This window comes from Athene cunicularia (genome assembly GCF_003259725.1).
Source record: "Athene cunicularia isolate RWA chromosome 4 unlocalized genomic scaffold, athCun1 chr4_part2, whole genome shotgun sequence".
Classification (NCBI taxonomy): Eukaryota; Metazoa; Chordata; class Aves; order Strigiformes; family Strigidae; genus Athene; species Athene cunicularia.
The window spans coordinates 29053250-29069339 of record NW_020799099.1 but is presented as its reverse complement, the minus strand read 5'-3'; the positions used below and the strand labels follow the sequence as shown (position 1 = coordinate 29069339).

General features: G+C 36.3%; 1 protein-coding gene across 1 annotated transcript in view; it reads left to right on the top strand.

The window, feature by feature from the left end:
• The window catches only part of NAF1 (nuclear assembly factor 1 ribonucleoprotein), a 28267-nt gene extending 15018 nt beyond the window's left edge, over window positions 1-13249 (top strand). Inside the window, exons 4-8 of the mRNA XM_026847962.1 lie at window positions 238-320; window positions 1333-1493; window positions 6433-6484; window positions 9393-9498; window positions 12102-13249. Of these exons, the coding sequence (XP_026703763.1) occupies window positions 238-320; window positions 1333-1493; window positions 6433-6484; window positions 9393-9498; window positions 12102-12520 (821 nt within the window). The 3' untranslated portion in view covers window positions 12521-13249. The remainder of the gene's footprint in view (window positions 1-237; window positions 321-1332; window positions 1494-6432; window positions 6485-9392; window positions 9499-12101) is intronic.
• Window positions 13250-16090: the final 2841 nt, after the last annotated feature.

The window sequence follows — 16090 nt, the reverse complement described above, 5'->3', positions numbered from 1 at the left end:
CTTTCTCCACCCCAAGAGAACAATAATTCTGTAAAAAAATGCAGATCTTACCACTCATATGTCACTGGAGAAAGGGTATATGGTTATAAGTAGTTTTGTGTGTGCACAAGAATTTCTGGGTGAAGCTCTATGAACTTTAGTGGACAAATAATGGTGTTGTTTGTTAAGTTTCTCTGCAATTAACTAAATGCTGCTGTTGAAATATAAAATTCTAATTGATTTTTTTGTCCATTTTAGTAATAATTGAATCACTGAGAGGTCTACCTCCGGTAAATGAAGAAAGCATAATTTTCAAAGAAGACCGGCAAGCAGCAGGAAAGGTGTGTGTAAAACATAAAAACCTGCTATTCTAATATAAAATTCAAAGTTTTCTTTTATGTTCCAACAAATAGTGTTGAAGTTGACTAAATGAAAGATAATGTTTCCTTAATATGTCGTTTTTCTTTTGTGCTTTTGACTCTTGCTATAGTAATCTATTTTTTAATCTCAATAATTCCTAACCTGGAATTCATTGCATCCTTATAGAATTACTATGTGTGATAAATTTTTGCTGTTTTATGAAAGTACTTGCGGGGAGGGAGAGGTTGATTTATGTTGCATTATGTCTAGAATAACATGCTGTGCTCTTTTATTGCCAGGAGTTGGGGGCAAAGGTTTGAGAAATTAATCAAGTTTCATGAAAAACAGGAAATGCTTACATATCTACTCTGCTGTTTCAGTTTAAGGCCAGTGTGAAGAAAGTTTGCTGAGAAGGGTGTCACACTGAATTTTGTATGTTATCTGGGAGGGGACAGCCATCATCTAGAATGGTTACTACTATAATATCTTTGAATGCTAGATTGAGTGAAATAAAAAACTCAGCCTGAAATTGCACATATTCTGCACATCTCAGAATTCTCTGCTCTTCATGAAATAGGGGAACAGACAGAGGAACTGACATAAAGGTGTCTTGTAAAGACAAATAAATGATCAGGATGTTGTTCCACGTGTAAGAGATTTGAAAGTATAATGGAGAGTGAATAGATATTTGATAAAAGGAAAGATTACTGAAGTAAAGGAAGCAGACAGTGAAAGCAGTACAGTTGGGTGGCCAAAGGCAACATCAACATGTGAGAACTTTTCCACATTATAACTTAAACAGTATCTGGGGAAATATACTGTTAAACAAAATGTAATAATCAAAGCATGAAAGTACCTTTATTTGATGCTACATTTCAAAAATATCTCAAACTTCTTAAATACAAAGCATCTTAAAGGTTTATGGTTTTCTACAGTGAAATTAGCTATCTACTCTTGGTTTATTTAAACATTTTAATTTTGTTTGCATTTCAGATATTTGAGATCTTTGGTCCTGTTTTACATCCCTTTTATGTGTTGAGATTTAACAGCTCTGAGCATATCAAAGCAAAAGGTATAAATGTGCAAGATAGCATGTATTTTGCTCCATCAGTGGAGGACTTCACCCAGTATATATTTGCAGAGAAACTGAAACAGTGAGTCTGATGATTTTTATTTTTTTTTTCCTAATCTGGTTATAATATATTTTTTTAATATAGCTAAAAGTACTGGATTAAAGTTTAGCCTTGAGTGAGAAACTGTAGCTTGACACTAGAACTTTTCTTATTTTAGATATTCTCAATTGTGTTGTAATAACAAGGTTGTACTGTTTTGCCTTTTGGAACAGTACAGAGTAACTGTAAACTCAAAATTCCAAGGTTTTACAATTAATAAAATTTAGTAGCTTCTTATTCAATTTAATATACTAAGCCTTCTTTCTTTTCATGTTTCTGTGTTACCTAAAATATCATAACTAGAAAAAAATTTATGGATACTTCCCTCACCTACAACTTGTTTGAATTCTGAACAAGTTTGTATTTATTTTCTATTTTTATTTCATGTTCCAAGGCCAGAATTGAAATTTAATTATCAATAAATCTATTGTACAGTTGGAGAATGACAATTCTGTATGAAAATCACCTACTGTAAATTTGGGAGAAGCATTTGAGTGGCAATGTAGTGTGATGTTCAGAAACTTCTAGTGTTTGTGTATCCCAGTCTGCCTGAGGAAAGCAGCACGTATGAATAGGACTTGTTGCCATTTAAAGGTAGCGTACGCAAAGATACAGAATGAGAAATAAAGTGTAACAAATGACTGCTAGACATTAATGTTCCAATTGTTGATGAATAATTGTCTGAAATGACTATAAGTTAAAAAAATCTTTTGTCATAAAAGTGATTGTAGTCTCTGTCTATTAGAACTAGTTCTCATCTGTCTTGCAGATTTTTTTTACTATAGCCAATAGTATTGGTGTTTGCATTAATTGCAACTCTGCCAGTATTCATATTGAATAATTTTTTTCTTTAGTTAATGCATGGGTGGCCAGGCTTGCAGGAGTTTTTTGTGGGGTTTTGTTTTTTTTTTTTCCAATTCTGTGGAAGCAGCAAGCATATTTTTTTCTTTCAGTGAAGACCAAATTAGATCATCACACTCTCACTCTGCTGCTTGTTTGTTTTTCTGCAGCATTTTGATGCCAGCTGGTCTTTGATTTATTCCATTAAACTTTGTTGCTTAGCACAGTAACTGCAGAGACTTTGTCCTGCTTTAATCATGTGCTTGCTACACAATAACTGTGCCATACTCAAACATAAGTCTCACATCTCCGATACTTACTTGGTTACATGCTTTGCAAGTATTAATAGTCTGGGGAACTATTTGTCTTGTTGTAGTACTTTAGTACTATCTCATGGGGTACGAAACACTAGGTAAGATGTTTCACACTTTGACTTATCAGTGGAGCTGAACAGTGCATCAGACATTGTTTCTTGCCCTGCATTAAAATGAGCAGTGTGAACATATGTGCCCAGGTGACCAAGAAGGCCAATGGCATCCTGGCCGCACCTCGATTCCTGTGTTTGGTTTTGGACCCCTCACTACGAAAAGGACATTGAATGACTCGAGTGTGTCCAGAGAAGGACAATTAAGCTGGTGCAGGCTCTGGAGCACAGGTCGTACGAGGAGCGGCTGAGGGAACTGGGGGTGTTTAGTCTGTAGAAGAGGAGGCTGAGGGGAGACCTCATTGCCCTCTACAGCTATCTGAAAATGGCTAAAGAGAGATGAGTCTCTTTAACCAAGTAACAAGCGATAGGACAAGAGGTAATGGCCTCAGGTTGCGCCAGGGAAGGTTTAGACTGGGTATTAGGAACCATTTCTTTACAGAACAGGTTGTTAAGAGTTGTAATGGGCTGCCCAGGTCAGTGGTGGATTCCCCATCCCTGGAGGTGTAAGAGTCGGGTTGACATAGCACTTAAGGATGTGGTGTAGCTGGGAACTGTCAGTGTTAGGTTAATGGTTTGACTGGATGATCTTCAAGGTCTTTTCCAATCTAAGTGATTTTGTGAACACCTGTGTAATCTGGCCTAAACACTAATTTCTAAATGATGTGATATAAGTTACATTTCACTGAAATGATTTTATTTCTGTCAGTAAAGTTTCTTAAGCTTTTGTGAGGCAATTGGTACTGTTTGTTGAAGCTGCCTTTTCACTGAAAAAGGATAAAGAATTTTGATTTCTGACCTAATGTTTCTATAAAGAAGCCATGATGTCATGGATAGTAGAAAAGTTGAGATTTGGTCAGTGCTTCACAAGATGGTGTGCAGACCATCTTGTAGAGTACTATAGGCTTAAAGCTTTAGAACTGCTCCTCAAAACTGTGATGGCACTTTGAAAAGTAAAGGAATCAGGATTAAGATCTGAAAGAAACCTTAAGTTTGAAGCTTTTTTTAAAAATCTAGAATGCAATCTGCTTGCATTGTATGAAGTTGCAGTGCTATGAATAAGCCTTACACTTTATTGCAAAATAAATGAAAATGTAGTGTAAAACTTCCTGAATGCAAAGTAATATGTTGCTAAAAATAGATTAGTGTTGTTTTGCTTGAAATGCAAAGTAATTCTAAAAAAGCTCATGTATTTTCATGATTCCTTTGAGTTCACCTTCTGTTAGACTTCTAGGTCTTATAATATCTGAGTTCAGAAATCAAAGAATTCCTATCTTATTCTTTGCATAACATTATTAAGTATCTCAGAGCATGAAAAGTGTTTTGTATTTCACTGAAATGGGGAAGGCTGTCTTGGGAGAGGGAGATAAGCTGCCTGAAAAACTTAAAGCTTAAATTTTTCAGTCTGTGGTACTACATATTGACTAATGACGAAAGATCTTGCATGCTCTGGTATTCCTGGCAGGCATGTATTGTCCTGAAATAACAAGATGAGAGGGAGAAACAAAGAAGTTGGTTCATAATAAAAAATAACAGTGTTACTTTTCATCTTTGCATAGGTAGTTTTCTTCAACCAAGGAATTACTCATATAGAGCCCTTATCTTCCTTTTCTCCCTTAACATTTTTTCTAATTGAACTTTAAAATGGCTTGCTTGCTAATATGATTTGCTTATAATCACAGAGGTGGTGTATCTTTATGGTTTTCTAGTAATAGAGATTGAGCTTCAGTTTTATGGTTAGGGCTTGAGGCACAAAGTACCACCAGATGACTTGCCAGTGTTCTCATGGGCAGCCTTTGACTAAGGGCCTTATAAGTCCAGGCTACGTAGAGCTGATGCTTATGCATTTGATGTAGCTTTTGCTGCTTAATTGTTGCTGATTTGATGAATACATATGAGAGCACTGATTGAAGGATTTCACACTGAACATGTTGATGTTTCTAACTGTACGGTTCCATTTTGCAGGTAAGAATTTTCAATATTGGATTATTTCATGTAGTTTGTCTGCATGGATAAAGATTGTTTCTTGACGTTTTAGACCAAAACATAGTGTGGAAAAACCTTCCATAGACTTTTAACAGCATAATTTAAAATAGTACCACAGATTTGTTACTAATCAAAGAAATAACTTGATTTTTAGCGAACTTCTTAGTGTTGGGTGGATTAAATTATACCACTTCAAATTAATTTTGGTGCTTGTCAGGCAAGACAATTGAATTTTTGCTTCCTTAAGCATATTTTACCTTGCTTTTTAATTTTATATTTACAGCAAAATAGAAGATGAAACCTAATTATTTAGCTAACCCTGTCTCAATAAAATTATAAGCCAAGCTTAGAGGGTTTTTTGGTTCCAAATTCACTTTGCTATAGTTACACTTTAAGCCTGTGTCCTACTAGACCAGTTCCTTTTTAACTGGCAATATGTTCTGAAACCAGAAGAATGCTTGTCACTGTAGTCAGCAGTTAGTCAGCGTAAGAAAGTTGCAGTGAACTACCTCAATTTAAATTCAAAAGGGTATGTTAAGAGAATATTGACCAAAGCTTAATATTAGCTGTGTGACATGTTCAGACTCAGAGTAGGAACATTTTTCAATTGGCATATGAAGTGAAGTCTGAAGTTGACACATACATGTAAGGAACTGAAGGAAGTGATGCCTCAAACATTCATCAACCCAGAAAACCTCAAGGACAAGCTGTGGCCTTTGAGTTAGTTTAAGGAATGTCACCCAGGGAAGCGGGAGTGTATGGAAGGATGCACCCCCCTTGCACTTGCATTGACAAACTCCTTAGATAAACCTCAGAAGCGGGAGACATGGACTGAGTGAAACCAGGTTGTTTCCCCTCAAGCACAAATACCGATAAACCTGATACTTTGTGGCTCTATGGTGCAAGCCAGACACCAGGCTTGCCTTGCTAATGACTTTGCATCTTCACCATTGAAGTGGTAAGAAGAACTGATCGCCTCTGGGATGACCAATAAGAAGCATGAATTCAGCAAAAATCTCTGGGAACAGAGGAAAAAAACAAAGCCAGACAGGGCGAGTATGACCACTGACTCAGTTGGAGTTTGTGGAATACCTGCCCATCCTCATCTAGTATGCTAATCAACTGATAAGATGAATTTAAAAGGGGCCAGAAACTGCTGTGTGTGCACCCACCACTCAAGTGGGACCGTTACTGGACCTGAGACAATGCTGGATCCAGGGGTGGTGGTCCAGATTTCTTTGACCCCTTTCCCCTTTCCTCTTCTTCTTATGGATTTATAAGAGACCACATTGCTTATTATCCTTTTTCAAGTTTAAACTGTTTTCTACCGCAAGTAAAACATTTTAACAGGTCGTTTGATGTCGTATCACTTCGGGGGCATCACAGAACTGTTGTGAATCTCTGGGCTTCCAGTCTGGATCGTGACAATACATTACTGTTCCTTTAAAAACAACATTAAAAACCAAATGCGCTTTTTAAAATGGGCAGCTTCTGGTTTAGGAGATCTGATACCCTATTTGGTGCAATACAGTTCTTGCAAATTATTTCTAACCTGGAATATGTTGCTACTGCATGATCCAAATGAGATGTTTCATAGCTTGCTTACAATCTTTCTTCATCTTGGTTGTCTGATTTGTGGTTTGTTTTGTTTTGGTTTTTTTTTTCTTTCAGAGAAAAAGGTTCAGATGCATCTTGGAAGAACGACCAAGAACCACCACCTGAAGTAACTACTTTTTTTTGTGGTTTATTATTTTTGATTACACAAGATATGTATAAGAAAATTTATGTGCAGAATAACTAATTAGCAAGCTTTTTACATAAATGAGTTGGATGAACCTCTTTTCATTGCAAATAAGGTTTCTTGAAGAGGTCTCACACACAGTTGGTGTAGAGTGTGCTAGCTGTATTCTTTTCCTTTTTGCAATCGGAAGATTGTGTATCTTTGTCTTCAGTTCCTCTAGTCCTTCAAGAGCATGTATTGCAACCTGAATGTTTAGCTTTGAGTATCAGTGCTTTTACCTTGCCTAACAGTTTTGCTTCTGCTATGAAATTTTTGTCTTTGTTCTTTCACTGCAGCTCTCTGTTTTACCTTGCCACAATTGTCCACAGTTGGACAATTTGTCTAGAAGGATGTTGTGAGAGACAGTATCATGCTGTGAGGGACTGTATCAATTTTTATATTCACAGTCCTTATCCCAGGCTTTTTGTTCTTGTTTGAAGGAGAGATGTTGTGATGGACTTTTCTGTGGTTGAAGACAGGTCCTGTAATGATTATCAGTCTCAACCCAGAATGTTTCTTTTCCTGCTATGGATGGAATGATGCATTTTGAAATATCTTTCTTTCTTCCCACAAACAAAACTGACCAGAGCAGTGTTAACTTCTCTCAAACAATGCTGTCTGTCAGGTCTGACTGTAAATAGCCTTCCTTTCTTAGGGAGACATAATTTCACAAATGTCATTTGAGAATCAGAAATGTTGCATAGAATTGGACTGTGGGTATGTGGTGAACAGAGCTTTGAAAGACTACATACTTAGAAACTTTTGGCTAGTCTTAGCTTTCCTTTGTTGAACAGTTTTCTAGTGGTGATGACACAAAATGTGCTTATTGGCTAATGGTGAGCTTTTTTTTTAGTTTTAGTCACTTTTTTAAAGCTGTTTGGGAGATAAGCTTGTAAATGTGTAATCTGAATTTGTAGGAACCTAAGTAACTTTAAAACTTGGCTAAATACAGTCAAGCAGTCAGATCTTCTGCAGATACAGATTCATTTCTTTTTCCAAAGTTGTTTGGGTTGGGTTTTTTATGATGTTTCTTAATTTTAATGATGATACTGTTACCTTCAAGTTAAAATCTGGAAGTACAGGAAGTACTTCAGGTTCCTCACTGTAGGAAGGAATGAAGATTGAACGAAATCAGTGATGGCAAGGATGGGCAAACTTGATTCCTTGTTGTGACACCTTTGTTTCCGTTGCTTTCTGACTTTGTGATATATCTGTGTGCTCTGTTGTGGAGAAAATGCCACATGTAACATCTTGCAGTCCTGAACTAGAATAATCTGTGGGTAGTTATCCCAGTTACAGTTTACACTAAGGTATCCAAATTGTGACAGCTGATGAGCTGATAGAAAGTAGCTTTTGCTGTGAAGCTAATAGCTGTTGACAAGGGTGCAGATTAAATTTTATGCTACTGGTGCTTGAAATTGTGTTTTACAGCCTCTTTTAGGGCCCTCAGCTGGTAGCTGATTCTGTAACTTCTCTGGCTAGTTCCCATGGTAAACTGCATGCAATTGCTGGAGTCAGTTCTTTTTGTGATACAGTGAAGCTTTATTTTTGTTTGAATGTTAAATTAGGCCCTTTTATGCTTGCTACTTTAAGGCATATGATAAACGTTTGTTTTCTGACAGGCTCATAATTAGCCCAGTTTAACTGTCCACTCAGTAATACAATCTCTCTTGGCCTTGTATTTGGTGTCATAAGATGACAAAGTGTGATCTGTATACTGCAAAGCTAAAAGGAGCAGGTAACTGTTATTTCTCGGTGAGCTGGCTATTATGTAATGTTACATGGAAATTAGCTAGAAATAGAAGGTACCTGTTTGTTATTTCTGCTCTACTGGAGGATGGGTATTGAAGTCCTGAGAAAAAGCAGGAGTTGGTGAAACATTTTACTTCATGGTATATATTACCTTGTATTCCTTGTGGCTTTTCCTGAGTAAAAATGTAATCCAAATATGTAGATGAGGAGATAGTTGTATTCAGAAGTAATTTTTATGTGGATTTTTTTTAGCACTGTTTTAGTGCAGTGTTTTTGAGATCCATGCTCTGTATAAGCTATGGAGATACCAGCAAAGCCCTTCCTTTCAGAATTGGGAAGAGGAGAGTGGGAACAAACCCTACTCCTGTCATATGAGCAAGCTGTTTTTCAGGGAACTAATTATGCTGACAGATTTTTTTTCCTGTCACTAATGACTTCCTCATCCTAAATATAAGCTAAGATTTGAAAGGTAGCAAAACTTTGTAATAAGAACAGAATGTTTCAGTGACATTGATTGTATTGTAAGTGACATCATTCTCCAAAGTTCAATATTCCTTTGGAATAACATTTCTATTGGAAGTTTAATGGGAACAGTTTATTAAATATACTACAGAAAATTCCAATTTCGTGACAAATTTACAATAGAGATATTTTTAATGTAGTTTGATGGTGATAAGTGTTGGTCACCAACTTAATTTGTTTTAAAAATCCATATTTTAATTTATCTAGTCTGCAGTTTGCCTTTCAAAAGTTTTTTCTTGGCAATAACTAGCCATCAACCTCAGAGATTCCCAATTTTTTTCTTACTAACATCTAGGAAATCAAAAATTTGTGTTCAGGAAAATTAGGAGGAATTTTCAGAAAGTATTGTAGAACCGCCTTATGAGAAATTTGTGAAGTGTTAAGTTTTTGATTGTGTTGAGAAGCCAGCTGAACACATGATAGCTCTTTGAATGCAGAATAGGAAAGTGCAAGCTTTAATATTCTTCTAAGCTGACTGCAGGATGGATTGTTTCCTAAATAATGAATTATGCTAGAACTGAAGTTCTCTGCAGTCTTTATATGGCTTCATTCTCTCTTTTTTCTTTTTTTTAACCAGGCCTTGGATTTCAGTGATGATGAAAAAGAAAGAGAGGCAAAACAGAAGAAAAAAAAGCCTCAAAGTCAAGGAAGGAAGAAACTTAGATCAGAAACAAATGTATCAAGTGAGTGAATGTTACAGGAGAATGCTTTTGTCTGTTAAACAGAGTTTGACATACACAATGTTATCTGTCTTAATAATTGAGCTTTCATACAGTTAATCAGTATTTCTGTGCTTTACAAAGTTATATTTGTGAATTTGTGGCTATGTTTTTTTTTTTTTTTTTTTTTAAAAAAAAGGAAAACTAAGGTGTTTTCCATTAAACTATGGAAAAGAAGTAGTATAGGAACAGGACACTTGGCAGAGGAGATTCAAAGGCTCTTACAACAGTGTCAGCTGACACACAGTGAGGATATTGAACAGATGCCACCTTTTGGAGTTTAAAGCTTGCTTATTTGCAGGGGTTATTGAGGCCCAAGTTCAGCTTAAGCCTTTGAGTGCAGGGAGAAGATAGAGGAAGGCCATGTGCAATTTTTGGAAACCCATTTTTTTGACAATCAGAAAGAAGACACAAGTCTTAGGACATTTATTCCTTTGTCTGAAAAGTAAGCTCTTCCTCACCTATGGCATATAAATACTCCTTTAAAATAAGTGTTACTTGTGTAGCCCACTGAGAACCTCTCTGTTTACCTAACACAGTCATTAGATAAACTTATAGTAGTTTAATAAACTATGTGTAGTTTTTCATAGTATACATAGTGCCTTCACCTTCCTTTCTCCTGTTGACAGATCTGTTCCAGGTGGATGCTTGCAGCTGTGCTCTGCAGTAACCAGATTTTTGTATCTGCCTTTTCTCATGCCTGTCTACTGACAAATCGTTTTGCGTTTTGGTTGAATAATTTAAATCACATCGCTCTTTCTCTGTTCTTGATGGTCTGCTTCTGTTTCCTGTTTTTTGTACCATTCCTTTTAAATACTACTGACTCGCATCCCCTTCCCTCTTCCTCTTCTACTGTTTACATATCAGGTTGTTTCAACTGTATCAGCACAGTGTTTTACCCCATTGATTTTCTTGGACTGACTGCTTCCATGAGTTTGCTGCTCTTCATTTGTAAAGCTGCTAGACACTGTGCCCCACTGAACCCCTTTTCTTTTGATCTGGGAAGTCAGTAACTGTCCTGTTAACTCTTTTACTCTGTGTAGAGTAGATCCCTTCCTTGTACCCTTTAAATACAGCTGCGATCTTTCTTGGACTGGCTTTTGCCCTATGGTTGTGACAGTATTCCCTTAAGGGAAGGATCTGAATCATGCCATATTTCCCCTTCATTGCTGATGGTTATCTCCCGGTTTCTGCTTATCTAGCATATGGCATATTTTCCACTATATCCTTATTCTGCCAGTTTATTGCAGACCTGCCTTTGCGTAGGGCTTGCTGAGGCTGTTACTGAACTATATTCTGTAACTGAGAACACGACAGGAGGAACTGTCTTAATCTGTCAAGAGAGTATGGGTTACAATTTGCTGTGTTTTTCTGTAGATAACATGGTATAAATTGGCATTGTGCGCAATTTAGTTTGGCTATGTAATTCAACAACAAGGATATTTGGCAAACTGAGGTACAAACTCAGTCTCAACTGAAGTTTTTCTTGGTTGCATCTTCATAAAACTCTGGGTGTATTAAAATTGGCTCATTGTTGTAGCCTTTGATAGGAGAAGAAAGAAAAAAAAAAATACTCAGGTGCTTTCACTTCAGTACTTCTGAGGCCTGCATGCACCAAAGGAGTCTTAAGTCCTAATCCCCCATGAAAATAAGTGGGAGTTTTGGTATCCATTTACCTTTCCAGACTTAGCTTTTCAAAGGTGAAAATGTTTCTATGTAGTCTATTGCCAAGGATTAGGTCCACACAGGTTCTTAAAATTCAGTGATTTTATGCAGTGTTATGTACCTAAATACCTTTTTGCTTCTAGCCCTAAAATCCTTTAGAGATCAGGTTTCAGTTTAAATTCTACAGCCTTTTGAATATCTTAGCAGCTCTTTTTAATATTTCAGTGTTCTTAATTTTATAGCATTTATCCCATTAATGCTCTCATGGTGTTTATACCTTTGTTACAGTGTCAATACCTTTGTTACAGACCTTAAATATAGGTTTACAGTGACCTGTACAGTGAATATTCATCTTGGAAAGATGAGTGTTTAAAGCTAATTGGCTAAAGGTACAGGTTTCCTATTTTCTCATAGAGTCAGTTAATTTTATTAATTTCTCGTGTCCTGTGTCCGTGCTGTAATACCAGCTCAGATCTGAAAGCTGTATACCGCTGTAGTGTAATACAGTATTGATTTATCTTCAGTTTTAAAATGTGTTGCTTTTACATCTTGTTTTAAACCAAAGCTTCCAAAATACTCACAGTTTGAGTGTTCCTGTGATTCGTTAATACAAATGAACATGCCTGGAGGGAAAGAATGTGATATTTTTCTCTTAATGGCTGAATTTGCAACCCTCAGGATCATCCTTTCTATATTGCTCTAATAAATCTAGATGAGTTAATAAACAGTAGACTTGCCAGTATTATTTTGTTTATGTATTATTTGCAGTATTATACTGATAAGATTAGTTTCAAATTTCCTTGACTTCAGCTTGAAGGATTTGTGAGGACTGTAGTTAATCTTCCCAAAAGAATAATAGAACTGTGTGTGTCTGTCTGGTTTTGGTTTTGTGATTTTTTTAGGTGAGAATAAAGGACTTCATCAGTCAGTGCAACAGCCTGCTTCAAGTTATGCAAGGGGATACCGTGGCAGAGGGTTCTCCAGGGATCCGTTTCCTCCTCCATCAGGCCCTCCAGGTTTTTTGAGACCACAAGTAAGACCACCACAGCTATACTCTTCAGAGAACAGAATACATCAGGAATCTCCAGTGTTTCCACAACCTCATAGAAAAGAAAATCCAATGATGCAACAGTATTCCTTTCCTTCTCCAGTTTTTGGTTCTGTTAATGATGTGCATCAATTCCAGCTTCCACCTTCAAATCTGAATATGATTTGGACAGGCCCGAACATGTACAACTCATCATACCCATTTTTGCTGCCACCGCCACCACCTCCTCCACCTCCTCCAGATAGCCATCCTTCTCAGTTTAGGCCTTACTAAGTTTCTATAAATGTGCATACAGAGCATTGCAATGTAAAGGGAGGAAGAACAGGCTGCTAAGACTGTATCCCCTTATTTTGGAGATGCTTCATTTTTCTGCAACTGTAGAACAAATACAGAGTTTGATGCTTTGTGGGACATCCATAGATATCTTTTTATTTTCTATATATGTTTTCTGTTTCAAAAAAGAAAGCTGTATGAGAAAAATAACTCAATATTAAATGATGATTTATTTTTATTATACCTATTAGTTTGGGATGATAAATAAAAACTTTTTGGAGACTAATATGTAGTGGTGGAAATCTATTTTGTATTAAATTTAAGAGTTTATGTAACTGCTGTCTAATACTGATGAGGGTATGTCACATATATGGTATTTTAATACTTTTAGAGTGGTTGTATATTGCTATGATAAACAAATCTCAGTTTCTGCAAATTTTGAAACCTACTTGCATGGAAAGTAAGAATATGACATCTAGATTTTAAACTAGGTTTTCCAGTATTTATATAAAGTATAAAGTCCTGTTAATCCAACTTCTAGTATTTTGTTAATTTTGTATTAACTAAAAGACTGGAGCTGGATGGTCTTTTTTTAAATAACTGAAGCAGATAGATAAGCAGCTGAATTACTCTGTCAGATTTAGTGTCCTCCAATAGCTGTAGAAGATAACTTATCAATTAGATGTTTAGTAGTTAATAAAGGATGTAAAACTTCATGGTATGGGGAATTTAAAAATGAGCATAACTTCTAAACCTGCTTAAAACTTTATAAGCCAGCTTGTCTTTGCTCCTAGTGCAGAAATGCCCATAGATACATACAGTATGTAGTGAGCCCTTCTAGGAAGAAGTCATCAGACCTGTCAGGGAGAGAAAGTATGCCATTTCAGAACTCTTTTGTTTAAATTTTTATCCAGAATGCAGATAGCACTAATTTGCTGTTGATTGTTCTTACAGTCAAAACTCTCTTCTGAAATTACAAGGTTCATCAGCTCTCCCAGCTTGTTTCTATGAGGAGGGTGGAATTGACAAAGGCAGTCTGGAACAAACTCCAGCTGTCCTAAGGGTCAGTCCAGAAATTTCACTTCCTTAGTTTCCATGAAGGTGACTCTGACTAGAATGAAAACCCTTACTGCATGAAGATTTTAAAGAGGAAAAAAATAACTGTGGGACAGCCATCTTAAAGATGGCATTTCCACTGAAAAATCATTACTAATTGTAATGATTTTTGGATCATTAGATGCTTTGAGCCATTGAACAGAACTGATAGAAGTGTGCAGTATGTATTTCTATTCTCAAATGCGTATTGGCCTTGTTACTTTGGATATGTATTTAAAAGCTAATTAAGCTCTGTGGGTGTTGCTTAGACTTTTATTCTATTTCCAAATAACTTAAGAATGAAGAAAAAATTTCATGCACAGAGGGAAGGACCATCTTGTTAAGATGCTGCTACTGTGAGTTAGAATTTAATTTCAGATTTCTGAATTTTCCCTTAATATACTTAAGTAAAAATTGTATTCTCTAATATATCTAAAACTACTATTTCATAGGTGTGCAACTGAGAAGATTATATAGATCCCAGATTTTTTGGCAGACGTACTGTGGAATGGCAACAAACTTGTTTCAGAACAATATCATTCCAGACAGTAGTGTTTAACTGTTCTTGCAGAATTTTTTTTTTTTTGTAGTAAAAAAAAAAAGTTCAGTTCTGGACTGTTGTAAATGCTTATGTTTTGGGGGAAAGGAGAAGGGCTAAGCTGTACCCCAGCTATTACCATTGCTATTTATAGGTCACAATGTGAGTAAACTCACTACAGCCTCATCTCTGAGGCTTAGCAGATTTAGTTTGTCTGAGCTTCCCTTGACTCACCTGCAGCTTTCTTTTTACTTGGCTTAGCTATAACAATTTTTTAAATGTCCAGGTAGGTATGATTAATTTGTTTTACTTGTAATTTTTTTAAATGATATACACATAGGTTTTTACAGCAATGGCAGTGGAAAGTAGTTATTCTGTGTAGCATGCAGTATTTATGGCTTTATTGGCATAAGATAGTGTAGAGGAATAGAGACCTGACATGATAACAGAAGCCTGAAGTGGCAGCACAGGTTGCGGGGTAGAGAAGTACCTGGGATGTGTGGTCTCTATGGGGCAGGGCTGGCACGGGAAACCTGTGGGTTTCAAACTGCTCCCCAGTGGTCAGTTGAGGAAGTGCAATCCTGGCTGTAGACAAAACTTGTTTTGAATGTAAGGGAGAGAATATCTATGCAACACGTGTAAAATGCACCATATACAATAATATCAGATGTAATTGTGAGCATGCAGTCAGATGAAGAAAGAGCAAGATGTTACAAGCGTGTTATTGGACATAAAAGCGATCCCAAGTAAATTACAGATTAAGGAAGAAGAAACTGCCAATGACATACTTGGATTTGGGACGTTGATGACTTGCTGTATGTCCCTGGCACAAACCCATACCATCAGCTTCGAGATCCTAAGGGTTGGTTGAAGGTTAAGCATAACTCTAGGAAAAGGAGTGAGGTAATAGGAAATGTATGTACAACAATTTTAACTATTACTGCTATTAGACCTTTTTTATGTATAGTAATGTTCACTTTTTTTTTCTTTTAATTGGATCTGGTCTAATAATAATTCTTTGATTAGTCTGTTAAGATTTCAGTTATACTAAGGTGTATCCTATCTTGCTATAACAACATTTTATTTGGAACAAAAGCCAATATAAAATTAGGTTACAGAATGTAGGTTGACAGAAATTTATTCTGGTCTAAGCCATTTTGTCAATGTTTGGTAGTTAGCTGCAGTACTGGTTCTGTGTGTTCTTGCTTGTTTTTTTATGTTGAAACAAATTTGGCAGGTGTTCTGCGTTTAGTGAGTACAGGTCACACTTGCAGAACTTTGCTTGGAATCAACTTTAGTTCTTCATTATGAAATTACTTGAGAGCTAGGTATAATTACTGAGTTTGAAATATATGGAGGATTGATTTCCTTGCCCAAAATAGTGTGTTGCACACAATGTCCCTTACACCGAAGAATAAGCATTGCAATAGATTGTTAGAGTAGCACTGTGTTAATTTGAAAATAGAGCTAATGTAAGTTTTTTTTTTTTTTTCTTTTAGTAAAGATCTTGTATGTAATCATTGATTATTAAGTTTCCTCATATAGCTGTTTGTAGTCAGTAGCATTGCACAGATCCCATCAGACCCTGGTTCAGTGTGCTTGATGCTTGCTATTGAGGAAGCGGTATAAGTTGCAGTGATTTGGGGAGATTAGAACTGAAGTGTGGGCAAGTTTAGCTGTTGGGGGAAGGAAAATAAAACGGTGTGCTTGACAGTGTTTCCATGACATTCCTTTTTCTTCTTTTGTATCATTTAACTCTGAAAAATGTCCCCCTCTTTGTCCACGGGGCTTTAAATCCTTAACTGTAAAGCTTGTGAGAACTGGCCTGACAATTTTAGTGGTAAGAATGGCTGGTTTTGTTTGGCCCCACTATTTTTATGTCAAGCTGTTTTATAGAAATCTATGTTACTGTGTTACTGTGTTACATTAAATATATT